This window comes from Lagopus muta, chromosome 12, assembly GCF_023343835.1.
Source record: "Lagopus muta isolate bLagMut1 chromosome 12, bLagMut1 primary, whole genome shotgun sequence".
Lineage (NCBI taxonomy): Eukaryota > Metazoa > Chordata > Aves > Galliformes > Phasianidae > Lagopus > Lagopus muta.
In genome coordinates this window covers 18,543,679-18,563,574 of record NC_064444.1, presented here as the reverse complement: position 1 = coordinate 18,563,574, position 19,896 = coordinate 18,543,679, and the positions used below count along the sequence as shown (strand labels likewise).

The 19,896-nt window shown below is 55.0% G+C and overlaps 3 protein-coding genes across 14 annotated transcripts in view; 2 read left to right on the top strand and 1 right to left on the bottom strand.

Moving 5' to 3' along the window:
• Nucleotides 1-202: 202 nt before the first annotated feature.
• Nucleotides 203-8,989, top strand: SLC12A3 (solute carrier family 12 member 3). Of its 12 annotated transcripts, XM_048958161.1 has the most exons (26): nt 203-487; nt 568-711; nt 1,209-1,284; nt 1,381-1,476; nt 1,559-1,698; nt 1,887-1,997; nt 2,068-2,179; nt 2,339-2,469; nt 2,609-2,693; nt 2,804-2,958; nt 3,143-3,250; nt 3,341-3,464; nt 3,541-3,642; nt 3,727-3,882; nt 3,961-4,060; nt 4,255-4,366; nt 4,743-4,883; nt 4,983-5,089; nt 5,230-5,312; nt 5,413-5,490; nt 5,674-5,760; nt 5,844-5,955; nt 6,041-6,127; nt 6,273-6,408; nt 6,500-6,567; nt 6,798-8,989. In XM_048958161.1, the coding sequence occupies exons 1-26, from the start codon at nt 236-238 to the stop codon at nt 6,937-6,939; spliced, it is 3,045 nt and encodes a 1,014-aa protein (XP_048814118.1). In that variant the 5' UTR covers nt 203-235; the 3' UTR covers nt 6,940-8,989. The 12 variants fall into 12 exon arrangements, 10 of the variants coding, with proteins under 10 accessions (XP_048814118.1, XP_048814112.1, XP_048814117.1 ...); XM_048958155.1 differs by having other exon boundaries at nt 5,384-5,505; nt 5,677-5,760; nt 5,844-6,127; XM_048958160.1 differs by having other exon boundaries at nt 1,209-1,476; nt 5,677-5,760.
• A 118-nt stretch (nt 8,990-9,107) lies between these two features.
• Nucleotides 9,108-11,184, bottom strand: TMEM170A (transmembrane protein 170A). The gene is made up of 3 exons (XM_048958217.1): nt 11,053-11,184; nt 10,786-10,956; nt 9,108-9,764 (listed from the first exon to the last, which is right to left on the bottom strand). Exons 1-3 carry the CDS (start codon nt 11,165-11,167, stop codon nt 9,634-9,636), a joined length of 417 nt encoding a protein of 138 aa, XP_048814174.1. The 5' UTR covers nt 11,168-11,184; the 3' UTR covers nt 9,108-9,633.
• A 205-nt stretch (nt 11,185-11,389) lies between these two features.
• Nucleotides 11,390-19,896, top strand: part of CFDP1 (craniofacial development protein 1) — a 48,213-nt gene continuing 39,706 nt past the window's right edge. The window contains exons 1-4 of the mRNA XM_048958206.1: nt 11,390-11,554; nt 11,632-11,743; nt 11,959-12,169; nt 13,123-13,241. Coding sequence (XP_048814163.1) covers nt 11,485-11,554; nt 11,632-11,743; nt 11,959-12,169; nt 13,123-13,241 — 512 coding nt within the window. The 5' untranslated portion in view covers nt 11,390-11,484. The remainder of the gene's footprint in view (nt 11,555-11,631; nt 11,744-11,958; nt 12,170-13,122; nt 13,242-19,896) is intronic.

Here is a 19,896-nt window from a genome sequence, read left to right as displayed (position 1 = left end):
TAGCTCTGTCCTTGGGCCTTAATCTCAAATCCGTTATCAGTGCCGCGATCGGGCACCGGCAGCCACTGATGCTGATAACAGCAGTTTTGATACCCCCTCCAGCTATTTTTTCCCCCTGACCGGCTCGGGGTGGTTCCAGCCACTCGCATCCCCCCAGGTGCTGTGGGGCCGTGCGTGGCTCTGCAGGTATAAATCCCCGACCCCAGCACTACAAAGTGGGACCCGTACAGCCACCATGGCTGAGCTGCCATGTGCTGAGCCCCCGCCACGCTGCAGCGGCCGCTTCACCATCAGCACGCTGCTGGCTGCTGAGGAGGCGGCGGGCTGTGAGGGCACGCAGCTCTCGGGCAGCTCGCTCTGCACCAGGACCTTTGGCTACAACACGGTGGACGTGGTGCCCGCCTACGAGCACTATGCCAACAGCAGGGGTGTGGGTGAGGCCGGACGGGGGAGACCATCGCTGGCGGACCTCCACTCCATCCTCAAGGTGAGGCCTCGGTGCAGGGGCTGCTGGCCGCACTTGTGCTGGTGTGGCTCTGCCCTCAGGCCCGTCTCTCCGTCCCACAGCCTGAACCCGGCCACCACCTCCGTGTGCCGCTGCCGGACCCCCAGCGCAGCAACGGCCTCCCCGACACCGAGGAGGGGGCTGGCGAGCCGAGCAGCGCCCCTGCGCCAGAACCTGTCCGCTTCGGGTGGGTGAAGGGTGTGATGGTGAGTGCCCTGCGTCCCGATGGCCTATTGCAGTATCTTCACATTTTTCCCAATCGGGAAGAGAGGCGATGGCCTCATCTTGTGCCAGGGGAAGTTCAGGTGGAATTTTGGGAACAACTGCTGTTCCAAAAGAGCAGTAGGGCAGTGGCACAGCTGTGCATTCCTGTCCCTGGAGGTGCCCCAGAGCTGTGGGGATGTGGCACTGAGGGATGTGGGCAGTGGGCATGGTGGGGTGGGGTTGGACTTGGGGGTCTGAAAGGTCTTTCCCAGCCTTAAAGGTTCTGTGACCCTTTGGTTTAGCATTCATGGGTTGACAGTTGGACTGGATGACCATAGAGGTACTTTCCAGTGCCTGTGATTCTGTTTTTCACAACCGGAGCTGTTCCCCATCCCTTCCTGGTGCCCTGTTGTTAGCTGGAGGCCAGCAGACCCAGCGTGGCTCTGCCTGTCCCGCGGTGCCCACCCACCCTCACGGCCGTGTTCCCATTGCCCTGCAGATCCGCTGCATGCTGAACATCTGGGGCGTGATCCTCTACCTGCGCCTGCCCTGGATCACAGCCCAGGCAGGAATCGGTGGGTGCCTGCAGGGGATGAAGGCAGCAGGCATGGGGAGGAGGCCGTGGGGCTGCCAGCAGGGCTCGGCCCGGTGCAATCCATCCTCTCCTGCAGCCCTGACGTGGCTCATCATCCTGATGTCTGTGACCGTGACCACCATCACCGGCCTGTCCATCTCTGCCATTTCTACCAACGGCAAAGTGAAGTCAGGTAGTGCTTCCCTGCCAGGTCCCTCACAGCACTCCTGGGACGACTGCACCCAAACCTTCTCTGTGGGCTTTCTGTGCCACAGGGGGCACCTACTTCCTCATTTCGAGGAGCCTGGGACCGGAGCTGGGCGGCTCCATCGGCCTCATCTTCGCCTTCGCCAACGCAGTGGCCGTGGCCATGCACACGGTGGGCTTTGCTGAAACCGTGCGGGATCTGCTGCAGGTGAGGACGTGGCTCTGCACCTCCTGTCCCCAAACCCACCTGCACCCCCCTGCCCAAGCAGAGCTCATTATCAATACCTGCTTTAATGCCGCGCCGCCGATCATCAGCCGCCAGCTCCTCCAACTTGCGGACGTGGCGGCGGTTGAGGGAATTCTGTTTCCTGGTTGGTGACGGTGCCCCTTCCCCAGGAGCACGACTCCCTGATCGTGGACCCCACCAACGACATCCGCATCATCGGGGTGCTCACTGTCACCGTGCTGCTGGGCATCTCGCTGGCTGGCATGGAGTGGGAGGCGAAGGTACTGCACCCTCCTGCAGCAAGCCGGCCTGCAGCCCGGCCGAGCCTCCTGCCCCTCTCTGCCTCTCCAGGCCCAGATCCTCTTCTTTTTGGTCATCTTGGTGTCCTTCATAAACTACCTGGTGGGGACGGTGATCCCGGCCAGTGCTGAGAAACAAGCAAAGGGCTTCTTCAGCTACAGAGGTGGGTTCACCATGGGACCGGGCCATGGCTGAGAGTGACGATGAGAGCTGGGATTGTGTGCTGGCAGCGGTTTGCTTCCATCCAGCGCTGCAGTGTTGGAGCTGGAAGAGGTGGTGGGAGCACCAGGTGGATGGGGATGCTTCTCTGCTTCCTCCTCAGCTGACATTTTTGCCCAGAACTTCGTGCCTGACTGGCGCGGACCTGAGGGCTCCTTCTTTGGTTTGTTCTCCATTTTCTTCCCATCGGCCACTGGTATTTTGGCTGGAGCCAATATCTCCGGTGACCTGAAGGTAGGTTTTTGCCAGCCCTTCCTGAGCTGTTGCTTCTCAGGATGGGGAACTGGGGGCCCGTGAAATTCAGATGGCACAAAACCATCGCTGGGGGCCCCTGGAAAGCAGCTGTGCATCTCCCTGCGACCCCCTCGGACAGGACCCTGCCGTGGCCATCCCCAAGGGCACCTTGATGGCCATCTTCTGGACCACGGTGTCCTACCTGGTGCTGTCAGCTACGATAGGTGAGTGCAGCGGGCTGAGGCCCCGTGAAGCAGAGTGGTGGGCAGCAGGAGAAGCACCCGTCCTTGGAGGTGATGCAGGAGCAAAGCGTGCACATAGCTGTGCCCCACAGGTGCCTGCGTGCTTCGGGACGCCTCGGGCAGCCTGAATGACAGCGTGGCGGTGGGCTCACCAGGCTGTGAGGGACTGGGCTGCAGCTACGGCTGGAACTTCACTGACTGCGCCCAGCAGCAGAGCTGCCGATACGGCCTCAGCAACTACTATCAGGTGTGCCTGGAGGTTCAGGCTCCGCAGGGTGTGTGGAGGGCTCCTTCTGCTTGGGTTTTCAGATGTGGCTGAATGTAACCACCTGGATGATGTTACTGGAAGCACCAAGGGTGGTGGGATGGGGCAAGGTGCAGGGTGATGTGCTGGCGGCACGGAGCATCCTGACCACTGCGTTTTGGGGCAGAGCATGAGCATGGTGTCGGGATTCGGTCCCCTCATCACAGCTGGGATCTTTGGTGCCACCCTCTCCTCAGCGCTGGCCTGCCTCGTCTCGGCCCCCAAAGTCTTCCAGGTGAGCATTGATCCCTGTCCCTCTCCCTGTCTCTGTCCCCAGGTGACGGGACAGAACATCCCCGCACCTCTCACCCCTTTCTCCCCACAGTGCCTCTGCAAGGACCAGCTCTACCCTCTCATAGGCTTCTTTGGGAAGGGCTATGGGAAGAACAGCGAGCCTATCCGTGGCTACATGCTCACCTACGTGATTGCCATTGGCTTCATCCTCATCGGTGGGTGCCTCCAGCCGTGCCTGGACGGCTTGGCTGCGGTGCACCACTGACGCTCTGCCCTGTCCTCCTCCTGCAGCCGAGCTCAATGCCATCGCCCCCATCATCTCCAACTTCTTCCTCTGCTCCTATGCACTCATCAACTTCAGCTGCTTCCATGCTTCCATCACCAACTCCCCAGGTGGGTGCCAGCCCCAACCCCAGCCCCATCCTGGCTGTGGGGTGAGGGGAGCCGGCGGCAGCCGCTGTCTGTGTTTGCGTGCAGGCTGGCGACCCTCCTTTCGGTATTACAGCAAGTGGTCTGCGCTCTTTGGTGCCACGGTCTCAGTGGTCATCATGTTCCTGCTGACCTGGTGGGCGGCCCTCATCGCCTTCGGCATCGTTGTCTTCCTCCTGGGCTATGTCCTCTACAAGAAACCAGGTGCGTGGCGGCTCTGGAGAGGGCCCCACATCCCCCACAGTTGTTGGTGCCCGTTGCCAATCCATCCCCTCCACACAGATGTCAACTGGGGCTCCTCCATGCAAGCCAGCTCCTACAACCTGGCACTGAGCTACTCGGTAGGGCTCAGCGAGGTGGATGAGCACATCAAGAACTACAGGCAAGGAGGCTGAGATTGGAGCTGGGAGGGAGGGGAACAGAGCCGGTCCCCCACGAAGCCAAGATGGGATTGTGCCCGTGGCCACGGCCTCAGTGCTGGTGAATCACAGAGTGGGGCAGCTGCACCCCGAACCCCACGTCCTCTGTGCCACGTGGCAAGGCCACCCTCAGATTCTGTCCTCTCCTTCCCATCAGGCCGCAGTGCCTCGTCCTGACCGGGCCGCCCAACTTCCGCCCAGCGCTGGTGGACTTCGTGGGCACCTTCACCAAGAACCTCAGCCTGATGATCTGCGGCCACGTGCTGATGGTGAGTGTGCCCACAGAGCGCCCTGCGGCTGGATTCTGCACCCTGCAGGCGTCCCAAAGAAGGAAAAAAAAGTCAGGCCACATCGTGCTCCTTTGGTTCCCTATCTTGGGTAACCAGCAGTCCACAGGTGGTAGAGCACCAGTGTCACTGTCGGCAGCACCTGTCACTGGGAAACCAGTGGAGTCGAGGCTGATAAACCAAAATCTGCCATTTTTTGGTGCAACAGCAATTCCCCATGCACACCATGCTTAAACCCAGGTTCTGCCAACAGCTGGGTCAAGGGGAGATGGAGCTCTTTGGTGCCCAGAGCACTGGGATGGGGACAGGGACAGCGGCCACCTGGCCAATGGGCCGTGCCCCCTCCCTGCTCCCCCAGGGCCCCCGCAAGCAGAAGGTGCCCGAGGCCCGGCAGGCATCGGATGGCCACACCAGGTGGCTCCTCAAGAGGAAGATCAAGGCCTTCTACACCAACGTGCTCGCTGAAGACCTGAGGAGCGGCGTCCAGATGCTGCTGCAGGTGGGGCAAGCTGACCATTGCAGGCCCTGCTTGGGGCACAGTGCCAGCTGGGTGAGTGCCTCAAGCGGGAATCTGTTGCTCCCATTGCTTTTCCTGAAGGCCGCCGGCCTGGGGAAGATGAGACCCAACATTGTCGCGCTGGGCTACAAGAGGGACTGGCAGGCAGCTGCACCGCAGAGCCTGGAGGATTACGTGGGCATCCTGCAGTACGCACTGCGTTGGCACCTGGTGGCTCCGTGTGCCTCTCTGAGCCAGGCAGTGGCATCTCGCTGTTGTGTTGTCCCCACTTCATGGGGATTTTGGGGGGGGAGACCACCGCCGTCAGCTGCCTCCTCCCTCCTTCCAGCGACGCCTTTGATTTCAAACACGGTGTGTGCCTGCTGCGGCTGCGGGAAGGGCTGAATGTTTCCCGAGTCCCACAAGCCCACAGTAAGTGCTGTGGACACGCAGTGCTGGGGACCGTCCTTGTGATGGGGACTGGTACCCTGAAACCAGGGCAGGACGTGTCCGTGCTCCTCTCCCTCCACAGCTAACCCTGCATTTGGGGCAGCAGAGCATCCTGATGGGAACGGCACTGGCAGCAGAGCAGCACCCGGCACAGGCATCGGTCAGTGCTCATCAGGCATGTCCAGGGCCTCCTGCAGCCTTGGGATCCACTCTGGGGAGCTGGGTTTGTGCACGGGGCACCATGGATGCAGGGGTTGAGGGTTCAGCTTGGGAAGATGGTTCTGTTTGCTACCGTAACTGCTGCGGGGTGGTGCCATGCTGATGCCTGCATTTCCCTTCATAGTAGACCCCGAGCAGCAGGCAAGCACCATCTTCCAGAGCCAGCAGGGCAAGAAAACCATCGACATTTACTGGCTCTTTGACGATGGAGGTAGGCCCTGCCTCGTGCTGCAGCGCCACGCAGCACAGGAGGATGGGGAGGCACTAAAAATGCCCTGTGGCTGCATCCTGCAGGGCTCACACTGCTCATCCCCTACCTCCTCGGCCGCAAGAAGCGATGGGGAAAATGCAAGATCCGGGTGTTTGTTGGTGGGCAGATCAACAGGATGGACGAGGAGAGGAAGGCGTACGGGCAGCGCAAAACGTGCACGGGCGTCCCGGCTCAGCAGCCGGTCGCTGAGCTCTGGGAACTGTCCCTCTCTCTGTGGCAGGATCGTGTCCCTGCTGAGCAAATTCCGCCTGGGCTTCCACGAGGTCCACGTCCTGCCTGACATCAACCAGCAGCCCCGGCCGGAGCAGTAAACAAACCCCCTGCCCACGCAGTCCTGCCTGAGCCACGGCTCTGCGCGGCACAGATCCCTGTTCTCAGTGCCACGGCTCCACTCCCTCGCAGCAGGCTGGGAGCGCCGTGCCCCGTCCCAGCACGGTGTCCTTGCCTTGCAGCATCAGGAGGTTCGAGGAGCTGATTGCACCCTTCAGGCTGAACGACGGCTTCAAGGACGAGGCAGCAGTGAACGAGCTGCGGCAGGGCTGTCCCTGGAAGATCTCCGATGAGGAGGCGCACAGGCACAGGGCCAAGGTAGCGCCAGGGCAGCCTGCAGGGATCCTCCTGCTTTTAAGTCAGGAACGCGTGGTTCTGGTCTCCTAAACCTTCACCACCCGCTCCGCAGTCGCTCCGACAAGTGAGGCTCAATGAGATTCTGCTGGATTACTCGCGGGACGCGGCGCTCATCGCCATGTAGGTGTTGGCACGGCCGGTCCTGCTCCTTGTAGGGCAGGAATGGTCCCTTCGGGTTCTGGACACCCCACGGCTGTTGGGATGGGGCAGCGCTGCTGCAGCCAGGGGGAGGGCACCAAGGAAGGGTCCGGTCCCAGGGGCAGGACGCGGTGGTTCCCTGTTTTTGGGAAGCAATGTGTGAGCTGGTGCCAGGAGGTGCTTCCTGACGCAGCCCCGTCTCGTGGCCGCAGCACGCTGCCCATCGGCAGGAAGGGCCGCTGCCCCAGCTCCCTCTACATGGCCTGGCTGGAGACGCTCTCACAGGACCTGAGGCCCCCGGTCCTCCTGATCAGAGGGAACCAGGAGAACGTTCTCACCTTTTACTGCCAATAAAGCCTCCCACACCCCTGCCGCATGATTTTTTTCAGGCTGCGTTTGAGCGATTCCAGGGGGTTTGGGGCAGTACCAGACGTGTGGGGTTCACAGCAATGCCCAAATGGCTGCAATGGGGCTGCGGGGCTCCAAGGCAGCAAAACCTGCTATGGCAAAAGTGAGCGTGGTTGGTTTCCAAAAGCCCCACGCTGGCATCCTTGTTGCCCCACATTCCCCCCCAGGAGAAACGTGCAACTCCATTCACCTCCATCATCACAGCGTTTACTGATCATCGCCACCAGGATGAGAAGTGTCAGTAGAAAAATAAAATGTACACAGCTCTCTATCATACAAAGGTTTGTTCATGATAGCTGCACTTGCTAAGGAGCCACAAAGCCAGGGCTGTACCCAAGCAGAGCAGCACACAGGAGGCTAGGAGGCGAATCAAGACCTGCTCAAGCAGCGACTTTCTCAGGCCAGAAGGGCTTTGTGGATGGGGCTCACAGCCCTGCCCACCAGGACACCTCAGCATTTCCATTTTCAGAAGTCGTTTACAGCTTTTGACAAGGTTACACCGCAGTGCAGCAGGAACTGCTCTTCTCCCAGCCGTGCCCAGGGTTTATTTCCAGCCCGCTGCAACAGCTCTCAGCATTTCTGAATTCCAGCCTTCCTAAATCCTTCTGTCCCAGCAAAGCCAACAGACACCTGCTGAAAGCTCCAGCTTGCCTCACTCCAGATGGAGATAAAGGGAACACCCTGTATCTAAACAGATCATTTTTCCTGACTTTGGTTTGGGGAAGGAGGAGGAAGATGCAGAGGGAGAGGCCCAACCTCCTCCACAAGCACAGCACGGCACACAGAAGGGCTCGTGCTCAGCACCCATCAGGCAGTCTTACAGTGGTGTTTACTAACAATCTGAACCTTGCCCACCTCAGGAGAAGGATTCACATTAAACTAGAACTCACAGTTTTATTCCCTGGATTAAAATGGGTTGCATTTTAGAGCAATTTCATTAAAAACTCCTTAAAAACGACTCTCTCCACCTGCTGGCAAAAAAAAAAAAAAAAAAAGACCATTCACAAGACATCTTAGCACAGTGAGAGAATTGCTTTCATGATCAGCGTAGGACCTTGATTGGAGTTGTTTCAGCACAGGGGCCGTTGTGTTTGTGGCCTTGCAAAAACTTGCTACAAAAGGTAAGCTGATCTGGAGAGCAAAGGATTTCTGTCACCACACAGGTGGGAAGCACGGCCTGGAGGCTGGACACAGATGGTGCCTTCCTCCAATCAGCTGCTAACAGATTGCTGTGCCACCCAGCAAAATCCTCAGCATTCAGTGCCAGCTTCCCTGTGGGCCCAGAAAACAGACCAGAGAGCCCTGACTGCACAGCACACCTCTGGAAGACAGGGCAGAGCTCAGAATTAGTTAAATACCATTTAAACCAAACCAACGCATTAGGAGAGACTGTAGCATGGCCAGAAGGAGTTGGTCTGGGCTTATTTTTGCACAGCTCAGTGCTGACAGCTGGGAAGCTCTCAGGTGCCACAGGCTGGGTGTTTAAAACACAACACATGGCCTCTATGCCCCAAAAAGGCACCAGGTTCTCACCCACAGGGTCACCAAGGCAGGGTGCTGAGTTCTACATATGCCAGCTGTGGTGTCTGAATACCTGCAGAGATGCTCAGTCACACACCTACGTTCAACAAGTGAAAGGAGAGCAACACCACAGGTCTCCTTCAAAGCAAAAGCACACATTCGTGCACCCCGAGAGTTGTGCTGTGAGCAGCAGGGTGCAGCTCCTGTGCAGGAGGCACAGCTTCGGAAGAGTTTCACTGCAATGAAGTTCATAAAGACTACAATCATTACTACACTGGTGATTTCCCATGCCTCAGCACTCATAATCACAGCTCTCAGCCACAATTTTGCACTTTCATCCATTTAAAATGTTTGGTTTTTTTCTTTTGCTGCTCCCCAGTCTCACTACGACCATGACCTGGCATAAGGAAGATGGGGCCAGAAAAGAAAACAATAAAGGAAGATTCTCATTAAAAGGAAAAATAAAAAAAAAAAAGAATCACATTAAAAGAGCTTTGGGTTCACTGCAAAGTGAGCTCTGAACACATCACACCACCCACAGCCACGCTCTCGCCCCCCAGCAGTTCAGTTACTCTGTTGCTACAATTTGTCACCCACCAGAGGTCAGCGAGTCTCTGCCAGAGCCCTCTGCCTATCCTCCAGGAAAACAAAGTTTCACTTGGCACTTAGCGTTACAAGAACGTAACGAAATGAACCATTTTCACCTCAATTTCTGAAGCAGACTGCAGCCCCATGGAGCGGCCAGCAAGCAGCCAGCACCAGAGCCTGGCTGCCAGCACTCACTCAGGGCTGGTGACACAGCTTCAGCAGTGCTGAAGAACAAACCTGGATGTTATGGTTGCTGTAGGAGCAAGATAAGTTACAGAAAGCACGTTCTCCATCACATCTGTGGCAAGCGGCCCTTCAGGCCAGGCTCTGCGAGGAGATTCCTGCTTATCACAGTCAGGGAGCCCTGCCACCGGCCTGAGGCAGCAGATGCCTTCATGCAGCTTTGCAGTGGGGAGGAAACGCACGCCAAGGTGCCATCTAAGCTGTGCTCCCTGGTTACTGCCTTCACAGACACCAGGCGTGCTGCAGATGTTTCGCTTCCATTTTCAATCACCAACATCTGGAGGAAAGCTACAGGGTGGCCAAAATCCGCAGGAATGAAACCACCACCACACAGAACGTCTGACCCACTCCAAAAATGAGGGCTTCAAAAGGAATCATTTTTTTCCCAGCGGCTCTGTAAACTCCAGCAATAGCTGCACCTGTGGAGGAGAGGAAAAGCAGAAATATTACTGTGTGATGGCAATGAGAGCCGTACTGCTGCGCTACGGGAATACAGGGAGGGATTTAACTGGAGGGAATGCAAGGCTCTTCGGGAGAAGGCTCTGCAGATAAGCAGGTGGAGGCAGATCCATGAGAAACCTCAGCAGAAGCAACACATGCAGATCACAACACACGACAGTATTATTAAGGTTGGAAAAAAACACTAAGATCACCTAGTCCAACCTCCCCCAGCCTCACCATGCTCACTGACCATGTCTCTCAGTGCCATATCTCCATGGTTCTTGAACACCTCTGGGAACACCACCTCCCTGGGCAGCTGCACCAGTGCCTCATCACTCCCTTAGAGAAGGAATTGTTCCTAATATCCAGCCTGAACTTCATCTAGCACAACCTGAGGCCACCACCTCTCACCCTGTCGCCGTTACCTGGGAGCAGAGGCTGACATCCCCTCCCACAGCCTCCTGTCAGGGCTGCAGAGCTCTGCCCTGAGGTCCTCTTCTCCACGCTGATCCACCCCGTTCCCTCAGCCGCTCCCACAGCACTGTGCTCAGACCCCTCACAGCTCCGCTCCCTTCCCTGGGCACACTCCAGGACCTCCTCGTCTCTCCTGCACCGAGGGGCCCAGCGCTCAGCACAGCACTGAGGTGTGCCCCCAGCAGCACCATATAGAGAGACAGTCCCTTCTGCCTGCTCTGCTGCTGTCAGAAGCCGGGATGTCGCTGGGCTCCACACCCACCTGGGCACGCTGCTGGCTCAGTTCAGCAGCTTTCAGCTCACACCCCCAGACGTTTTCCCTCTGCACAGCTTTCCAGCCATTCTGCCCCAACCCTGCAGCAACGCTTGGGATGTTGTGACCGAAGTCCACAAAGCCCATCCATCCAGCCTGCGTACCCACCGGGCCAGCAGTTGGGAAAGCTCTGCCGGAACCTCGCTTCAGCCCCACCCGAGCTGCCCCGCTCCCCAGAGCTGCCCTCCCAAATACCCCCCGGCCACCCCTACTTGTCAGGATGCCGGCGGTGATGGGTCCCACGATGCCCATCAGCAGGAGGCTGACGGACATGAACCTGCCGTACTTGTGGTGCCGGAGGGTGAAGAGAGCGAGCAGAGCGGCGGGGACGTGGAAGGAGAGCGAGGAGACGAGGGCCCACAGGAAGACGCCGTACCACATCTCTGCGGGGAGAGCGGCGGTCAGGGCCGGCCCGGGCCCGGAGCCCTCCGAGAGAGCCCCGGGAAGGGCAGGCGGGGCTCGGGGCGGAGAGGTCGTACCTGGGAATGTGGACAGCGGGCTGGAGTAGGTGGTGCCGTTACCGACGCGAGGCACCAGGCGGAGGCTGAGGATCTGCTGCAGCAGACCCCCGCCGCTCGCCTCGCCGCCCTCCATCCCCTCGGCTGGCTGGCTGCCGGCCCGCCCCCCCCGCCGCTCCAACCAATAGCGAGCGCCGCTCGCCGACGGGCGGTTCCGCTCGCCAACCAGCAGCGGGCTGCCATAGGAACGGCCGCCGGCCGCAAAGCGTGCCGGGAGCGGTGCGGAAGCGGGTAGGCGGCGGTGAGACGCTCTAGCCGTCACGCCACCTTCTCGTCGTCGCCTCCCCCTCTTTTCACGGCGCGGGCGTCGGTCCTCCCCGCTAGGGGGCGCTCCGAGCCGGCAAAGGCGACGCTCTGGTGGCGGTGGCGGCCGCGCGTGCGGGAGGCGGCGGTATGTCGGGTTGCGAGGAGGAGGCAGGGGACGGGTACAGCTCGGCGGAGGACGAGGACTACGTGCCTTCGGGTGAGCGGGCGGCGCAGGGGGATGCGGCGGGGCCGGGGCCGGCTGGAGGGCGCGGGGCTGAGCGGCTGTGCTTGCAGGTGCGGAGTACAGCGAGGAGGACGAGAGTGAGCTGCTGAGGGAGGAGGAGGAGGAGGCGGCCGGCCCGAGGCCCACCCGCGGCAAGAGCGGCTCCCGGCGGGCCGCCCGCAGGTAGGGAGCCCGCCTGAGGGAGCGGCCCGTTTCCTTGCGCTTCGTGCCTTCCAGTCGGGGTTTAAGAGGCCGAGAGCCCCGGCTTGAGCTGTGCTGCTCCTGAAACCCTCAGCGGTGGGGAGTCGGGGGAGGGAGCGCTGGGGTGATGCACCACGTTCACCTGTCAGCCCTGTGCCTCACGCAGCCCTGCGTGTTTGCTTGCTGTCTGCTTTTAGGAAGAAGAGGAGAGGCCTCGTGCTTGAGGTCGATGAGAAAGAGGAAGGAAAAGTTCAGGAAAATGAAGATGAGGAGGATGACTTAAAGCAGTCAGAAAGAGACCGGGAAGAAGAAGAAAAAAAGAAAGAGGACGCACTTTGGGCCAGCTTCCTCAGCGACGTGGGGCAGAAGCCCAAAGCAGCAGCCACACAGGCAACTCGTGCTGACAAGGTACCAGGGTCCCCCTTTGCTGAGGGGATGTGGGGTGGCTGAAGCTGGAATGTGTGGGTGGCAGACACAGCACTGCTATGGAGGGGCTACATTCATTTGTGCCCCATCTGTTCTGTAAGCCTGGAACCCCACTATGGGCCAGGTGACTGCCTTCCCTCTGGGGAGGCCTGCAGTCTGGCAGGGCTGCTTCCTGGAGCTGCTTCTCAGCATCCTCTGGTGTCCCATCAACAGCTGGCAGTGTCTCTTCGTGGTCTTGGAGTTGCCTTGTGAAGTGCATGTGAGAAGTGAGGTTGGGCTTGAGTTACACTCGTGGGCACAACTTTTCCTTAAGGCTTCTTGGGCCTCTGTTGCTGCTCCAGTAACACAGAGTCTGTGTGTATAAGTGTGGAAACAATCATTCCAGCTATTCCTGTCTTGCTGGAATTAGTTTTTTTTTTTTCTTCTCCAACGGATCAACCAAAAGAATCTTTTGTAATAGAAGTCTTGACTCTTGAACTGGTGACATATGGCTGCAATTCTCCTTGCTTCTCTCTACAACTGGAAAGCTGGAGGTTCAATATAGTTGTGCAATCCTTGCTTGCAGCTTTTAGGAGGAGCATCATTTCATCTGAAGTCTCGTGCTTCGCCCTACCTCAGGTCTTTCTGGGCGAATAGCTGAGTGGCTGTGCTTGATTTGAGAAAACTGTGACTTCAGGCTTTTGCTTGCTCTCTGAACCACAGCACTGTATCCTTGCTAGTTCCTATATGTAATTAAAGTTTCTCTTCTTGTTTTGGCTCTGAACTGTGACTTACAATGATAAATTGAGAATGAGATGGGGGTTATGCTCTTTGACTAACCAGACTAAATTACAGCAATACCTGAAATTTGTATTGGGTGCTTGGCCATTCAGAAGTGGGATTTGGCTTGAGTGTAGAAATGCATTGTTGTGCTTTCTCCTTCATATATTCCACAGGCTGGAGAAGAGAAGAGTGTGAACAAGCTTCAGGGGAAACCCAAAGAGTCTGAGAGGCCAAAAGATTCAGGAAAAGTCACAATCACCAAAGTGTTTGACTTTGCTGGTGAGGAAGTCAGGTGAGTTGGCAGTTCGAGGCTTCTGCTGCAGTCTCATGCAGAGCACGTGCTGTCCTGCTGCTGACGGGCTGATGCACGTGAAGCAGGGTGTCTGTTCTTGTTTGTATCTTTATGCTTTTAATCCTGAGCACGGAAAGACCTCAGGGAAAATGAGGCCAGAATTTTTTGCTGAGGGCTGCAGGGTACGCTTATGTGCAGACCCCAGCCTTTGATCACCTTCAGAATATTCCTGTAAATTCACTTAGGCTTCCCCAGGTTGATGAAGTATGAAATGATGACACTGCCAGGGCTGAGGCAAGGAGAGAAATGAAATCAGCACTCAGCGATTGCAGGCACACATTTTATTCTTTCTGTGTAGTCCAAATTGCGTGCTGCTGGCAGGATATTTGCTGGCACTTTCCCAAGGGACATTTACAATCCTGTTCAGAGATGTGCAGGTTGTAAGAGGGGTTTCACTGGGCTCATGGTTAATCACTGCCTCCTCTAACAGCTGCATGAAGGTGATGGGCTAAGTTAAATCACCCTGTAGTCTGTTTGGCTTGTGAAAATCCACTTGAGATGAGCTGCAGAAAGGGCAGGTACGTTATAAAGGTGTAAGACCAAAACTGACGAGGTCCTGGTGAGCCCGTTTGGAATCTGCTAAGCTGTGTCTGTTTCCTGTGACAGCAGAGGGCAGCAGATCCTAGCGATAACACCTGAACTGCCCAACTCGGCGGGAGGAGGCGAGGAGCTGGGGCTTGCATTGCTCTTGCTTTTCATGCCAGTGCTGCTGCCTGAGAAATGTGGGGAAAGCCATGAGTTCTGGTAGAGGCTTTCCCATTCCCCTGCACAATCTGGACTGAAGGAATGCGGTTTGTTCCTGATAAGATGGCAAAGAATTGTAGCACTGCTTCTCTTCTGAGAGAATCTGCCATCCCCTTTTTGCAAGGGAGAGATGAAGCTTTTTTATCATGGACAGACAAGAACCTGTGGTGGAATTACAGACAGAAACTTTATTTTCTGGTGCATGGTCCTCAGCACCCAGCTTGTTGTTTGTCCCCACTTCTGAGGTGTGCAGTAAGAGAGTTTGGTTCAGAGGCATTGTCCCACCGGCTGAGAACAGAGGAGGCTTCTAGAGTTGCAGGCTCACACAAAAGCCTCGTTGGGTTGTGATGCATCATCAGGTGGCACATGGCAGAGCTGTGCTCTCAGTGCTCTGGAGTTGCATGAAATCAGAGCGCAGTCTTGTTTGAAATCTGGGCACATCCATCTGTGTGCTGCAGCTGAGTGCTGCGTCCTACTGCGAGTATAGAAGGGAAGGCATTGATTTACAGCTTGCCACGCAGGCTTACCTCAGAGCACTTGCAGAAGAGGATTTTGTGTGCACTAGAGCTTTGAAGCTGAGCTGAACTTTTGAGCTGTTCAGAGCCTGTAAAATGCCTGCCTCGCAGCTTCTGGTTACCTGTCTGCCAGAAGTCTCAGGTAATTGTTGTTTCTATAGAGTGCCCGCGTCGCTCAGATGTTGGTCTGATTCTGAAGTTTGTGTGGTGGTTGCAGATTACAGATGAACCACCGTAGCTTTTATTTCATTTTGTTCTGTTTTCGTTTGAGGGCTCAGGGAAGCTTCCTGTCCTTCCAGAAGCTTACGAGACCAGAGCTTGGTCAGGGCTCCTCAGAGCTCAGGGCTCCCCCAAGTTTCGTGCTTCTGGCATCACCATCTTCTCTCTCATTTTTCAATAGCTGTAGTAAGCACTTTCCAAGCTAGACAGAGGAGTGCTTTTCTGCACCGTTGGCTTTTCTAGTGTCTTTTACTCAATATTGATTATTTCCTCTGGGGATCTGCAAAGGCACAGATGTGAGTTCCTACTAAATGTTGATCAGTTAGGCAAAAGCTGGACCTTAGGCTACATTGAGACTGTAAGCCACTGCTAAAGTACTTATTTACAACAGGATACAGAGCCAGCTGCAGTGAGATCTGGAGGACTGACCGGTCCGTGCTGCTGCTAGAGTTGTAGCACGCTGCTTTCTTTAGCTCTTTGATAGCAGAAAAAGCCTTCCGTGTTTTTCATCCTTTTGATTTTTATGGCTGAGAAACAGCATTCAAAGCTGAAGCTTCGGTGGCGTTTGCACCTCAGAGCGTCTGCTGCGGGTTGCCGTGTGTAGGATGTACAGAGCCGCCCCTGCGCCCAGCTGCTGCTGCTGCTTTTAGTTGCAATAGGTGAGGGCCGGAGGGCTTTTTCTTTTGAGTAGCGGGAGGTCGTCTTTGACCCTAATGGCTGCAAACGTTCTGAATACCAAACGCTGACTTCCTTGCCTGGGGAAGCAGCTGGCAAGTCGGTGCTTACAAAAGACGGCGCACGGTAGTTGTGTGTGTTTTTGGACTGAAAGAGCTGCAGTGAGAGAGCTGTCTCTGTTACTTTCCGTTCTAAATGACTTGAGGCTGCTTTAGAGCGTTGCTCTTCTGAAAGCTTGAGAAGAATTTAGATCAGTATTTAGGCACTGAGAGATTCAGGGCACAAATTTCAACAGTCTGCTCATTGAAGCCTTTAACAGAAGATCATTTAGCCCTGATCTTACTTTGCAGAACAATTTATTTTCCCCTCTAAGAAGATGTAGAAGATCTCTTGCATGATTAGAGTAGTAGAAGTCTCTTGAAAGAAATCTCCAGCTACGGGGTTGCACTAGAATAACCCAAGACCTACCTTTTTAAGCTGCCAGCTCCCCTATATCACAGAATCACAGAATCACAGAATTGTAGGGGTTGGAAGGGACCTCCAGAGATCATCGAGATGTTATTGTTGCACTTGATAGTGCCTGTTTTAATTAGTCTGTGCTTTTAGCAGTTGCTAGTGCTGAACTTTAGGTTCAGAGCATTGCAAATTACTGATGACCAAACAAAGAATCAAATTTAGTGGCTTCTAATTTTACAAAATGTGTGGTTCTGTAATGCCTTCTAAAACAAAAACTGGTTTCCAGGATTCATCGTTGTAACCAATTTCCCTTTTCATCAAGCCATCGAATGGCCCGGGTTGCAAAGGACCACAGTGCTCCTCTCTTTTCATCCCCTTGCTGTGTGCAGGCTGCCCAGAGCCACATCCAGCCTGGCCTTGAGTGCCTGCAGGGATGTGGGGCATCCACAGCCTCCTTGGGTAACCTGTAACAGTGCCTCACCACCCTCTGGGTGAAATCTAATATCACTTCTACCACCCTCCTAATATGTAACCTAAACTTCCCCTGTCTCAGTTTAGAACCATTCCCCCTTGTGTTCGGTAGATAAGGAGCAGTGGGTGACTGTCACCAGGTGTCTGTGACTGGGCAGTGGGAGCGATTTGCAAAGGCATTTCACTATCCAAATGGAAATTCCAAATTCTTGCTGCCAAGGGAGACTTAAGTCCCTTTGGAGCCTCTGGTTTATGAACTTTCCTTGTGCTGGAGGACTTGTGATTGCATTCATAAGGAATTGTGTCTCTGGTGCCAGGTTTTGTCTGTTAAAAAATGTAATTGCTGTATGATGAGGCTGGCAATTTTAAGTACTTTGGCCCTTAGCTTGCTTTATAAATTGTTGCTGTGCTCAAGATATCAAAACATTTCTGCACTCCTTTTGTGAGTCAGCTTTGTGTCTGTCCAGGATGGCAGCAGAAGGCAGCTCACATGAATGGAGCTGGCCCAGCCCCTTGGTGTCAGGCAGCCACTAACTTAGAGAGAGCAAAGTCGGGCTGCTGAATGTTAGCAGCAGGAGGTTTTAGTTTGAAACATCTTCTGCGTGCCTTTGTTTGACTTGCAAGGGTGCAGAATTCAAGTAAGAGCAAGGCTGTGTGGCTGAGGTGCCGACTCAGCAGTGGGAGGCCTGTGTTCAAGGCACGGCTTTGCCCAGCAGTCATTGCCCAGAGGAACCCCTCACAGAGCAGGCTCCCAGACCTCTGCTCTTTGGTTCTTTCCTCCACACCCCTCTGCTGGTAGCTAGCCTGCTCTTTGCAAGCAGCCGGCATCTCAGAGGCAGTTGCTACTGACCGCGGGAGGACTTGCAGACCAGAATTTGTATTGACCCTTGAGTCTTCTCGAGCATCTTGGCTGTGCTTGCATGCTTGGAACCATTTCTTTTAGCACTCTCAGGTGTCTGGCAGGTGTTCCTGTGCTGTAATTCCTGGCTTCTTGCCACCTCTGGGTCAGAACTGCAAGCTGCACGTGTGGCTGCTGGCAGTGAGCTGGGTCTGAATCTGTGGAAACCATTCAGGAAGGGTTTTCAAGATCTTCTCTCCTTGTGAGAGCGTGAACTCTGCTGCTGCCTAAACACTGAGATAAGAGGCTGCAAACGTCCCAGCTGTCCTTTCCTGCTTGCTCCCTGTCCTGCTGCTGGATGCAGAAGGCACTGTACTTACTTCTCTGTCCAAACTGCTGCCCACAGGGCCCTGAACCAGAAGCATTGCAGCTAGAGAGCTGGGGGCTTGTTTAATGGGCCTTGCGTAATGGGTAAATGTTTGTCTTCAGGTACTTCCATATTTGAAAGCTGAGCAGATGGTTGAGATTTCGCAGGGTTGGAATGAAGCTCATCTTTTCAGGTTCATTTTGGTCATCTTTATCTGCTTCTTAAGTGCCCCTTTCCAGATTAATTCAGGCTGCTTCTGAAAGTATTCCTCAGTGTTTGCCCGATTAAAGCTTACTGTTTGGTGGGGTACAGTGCTCACTGGGGCAGCTTTAAGGTTGAACTCACGGCCATGAGAACCACCTCATTTACAGTGGGTTTTTCCTACCCTGAGGGGCAGATGATGACCCAATTCCATGGATATTATTTGCTTTTATAAATGGCTTTTAAGTGGGTTTTAATAAGGTATTTAGTGCAAAGGTATATACAAAGGAACAGAAGGCTCTGATGTGTGTTTGAAGTACTTGAAAGCTTTAGGATGTAGAGGGAGAAAATCCTTTGCTTTCCTGTAGAGCTTTCTATCCACGCGTCTCAAAGCATTTTTATGGAGTGATGTTGTTGCCCATGTGGGAATATGAAAGCTGGGGCATGCTGGAGTTGGTGATGCCCCCTGGTTCCCTGGGGCTCCTGTGTTGAGATACAGGGGACCTGAGTTTCCCCCTGTACCAAAACATCTGGGAAGAGCCAGGAAGGGCTTGGCATCCAAACTCATTCCTCAATTTGTGCTGCTATGTAGGCTTTCAGCTTACTTTAAGGATTCAGGGAAAAAAAACACAAAACTGTTATTCAGATGGACCTGATATTGGCTCGTAGGTTGGATTGATGGATTTTGGTGGTGGAATTCACAACTTTTTGAGCAGTAGAAGTAAAAGTGAGGTGGTGTGGTGGAGGGCAGGTTCTTTCCTGGAGACTTTTGAAGGCTTACCTTTGGTGATTGAGCCCTTTATCAGCTGATAACGCATCTCCCCTTTGTACAGGAATGCTACTGATGGTGAGAAGTGTGCAGGCAGTGTGCACGGGTTCTTTTTTGGCTGTCCTGTGGGATCCTGGGGGCCGTCATATCCTGGGACAGAGCCGGGCCAGTGGAGTGGGGAGGCTTGAGCCCAGAGCACGGCGCTGAGGGACGTGGCTTAGAGGCACGGTGGTGGCGGGTTGGTGATTGGACTAAGGATGATCTTGGTGCTCTTTTCCATCCTCAGTGGCTCTCTGAGGTTCAGAACTTCCTCTGGGCCCTGAACGTGGTCAGCTGCTCAGGAGGGCAGCGCTTTGGGCCCGACTGATTCCTTCATGGCAGGAAGTGTTGACCTGTGCACAGCAGAGCTGAAGCTTTGGTTCAGTCTTCTGCAGTGACAGGGTGCTGTTTTTTCAGAGATTTCTTTATGCTGTCTTTTTTTCTTAGCCTGTGTGCTTCTTGAATAGAGGAACGCTGCCTGTTGGGACAGAAATGGAGGACTGTTCTCTGTTTCTCACCCCAGATCTGCTGTCCCCTTCTAGAGCTTCACACCCTGGATCCCTGGCCCTTTTCAGAGAGAAGGTGGGAACAGCTGCAGGAAAAATAATCAGATTTGTGAGAACAGCCCGAGCTTTCCAAAATCCTTGTTCAGCTTCTGATTGCCTTCTCAGTAGCTGTGAGGTTCCCTCTGTCCTCAGGTGACAACTGAGATCAAATGGGAAACAAAGGGAATGGAAGCCAAGCAGTCAGGGAGGTGATCTCCTGTGTTGTTGCTTTGCTTGGAAGATGAGTAAGGTAGCTGTGTGAGCAATAGCTGAGACTGCTGAGAGTGGTGAAGTTAATTTATTTCAAAGGGACAAAGAGTCCAGGGAATTTGCTCCTGCTTGTGTGATTATCCGTCTGTGTTCTTGCTCCGTGGTCTCAGCAGGGCTCAGCCAGATGTGTTAGGCTAATTAGCTCCGAGAGAACATGTAATGCCATTAACTCTCCCTTTACCTTGTGCTGCTTTTCAGGAAGCCCAGATGATGAGCAGTGTGAAGCTGGCAGTGTGCTCACACTTCTTACCGGGTGCGAATCTCAGTCGTTTGTTTTGTGCTCGTGGGGTTTTGTGCAGTGCTGAGTGAAAGAAGGTTGCTTTTAAAATCAGGAGGAAGGTTGGTAGTTGGGGTGTACATCTTCCCTTTTGTGGTATAGGTAGTGGGTTGCTTGCCAGCTCAAGGCTGACGTATGTGTGATGTGTTCCATATGTGCTTCTGTATTGCTTATCCATGTGAGTGAGAAGCACCTGGGCATTACCAGAA

Excerpts from the sequence above, each read along its gene's own strand:
- TMEM170A (XM_048958217.1), bottom strand. The coding sequence starts at position 11,167 with ATGGAGGGCGGCGAGGCGAGCGGCGGGGGTCTGCTGCAGCAGATCCTC. Across the intron at positions 10,957-11,052 it reads CCCGCTGTCCACATTCCCAG|AGATGTGGTACGGCGTCTTC; the intron begins GTACGACCTCTC and ends CTCTCCCCGCAG. Across the intron at positions 9,765-10,785 it reads CACCGCCGGCATCCTGACAA|GTGCAGCTATTGCTGGAGTT; the intron begins GTAGGGGTGGCC and ends TCTCCTCCACAG.
- SLC12A3 (XM_048958153.1), top strand. The coding sequence starts at position 236 with ATGGCTGAGCTGCCATGTGCTGAGCCCCCGCCACGCTGCAGCGGCCGC. Across the intron at positions 2,959-3,142 it reads GCCTCAGCAACTACTATCAG|AGCATGAGCATGGTGTCGGG; the intron begins GTGTGCCTGGAG and ends GTTTTGGGGCAG. Across the intron at positions 4,367-4,742 it reads TCTGCGGCCACGTGCTGATG|GGCCCCCGCAAGCAGAAGGT; the intron begins GTGAGTGTGCCC and ends CTGCTCCCCCAG.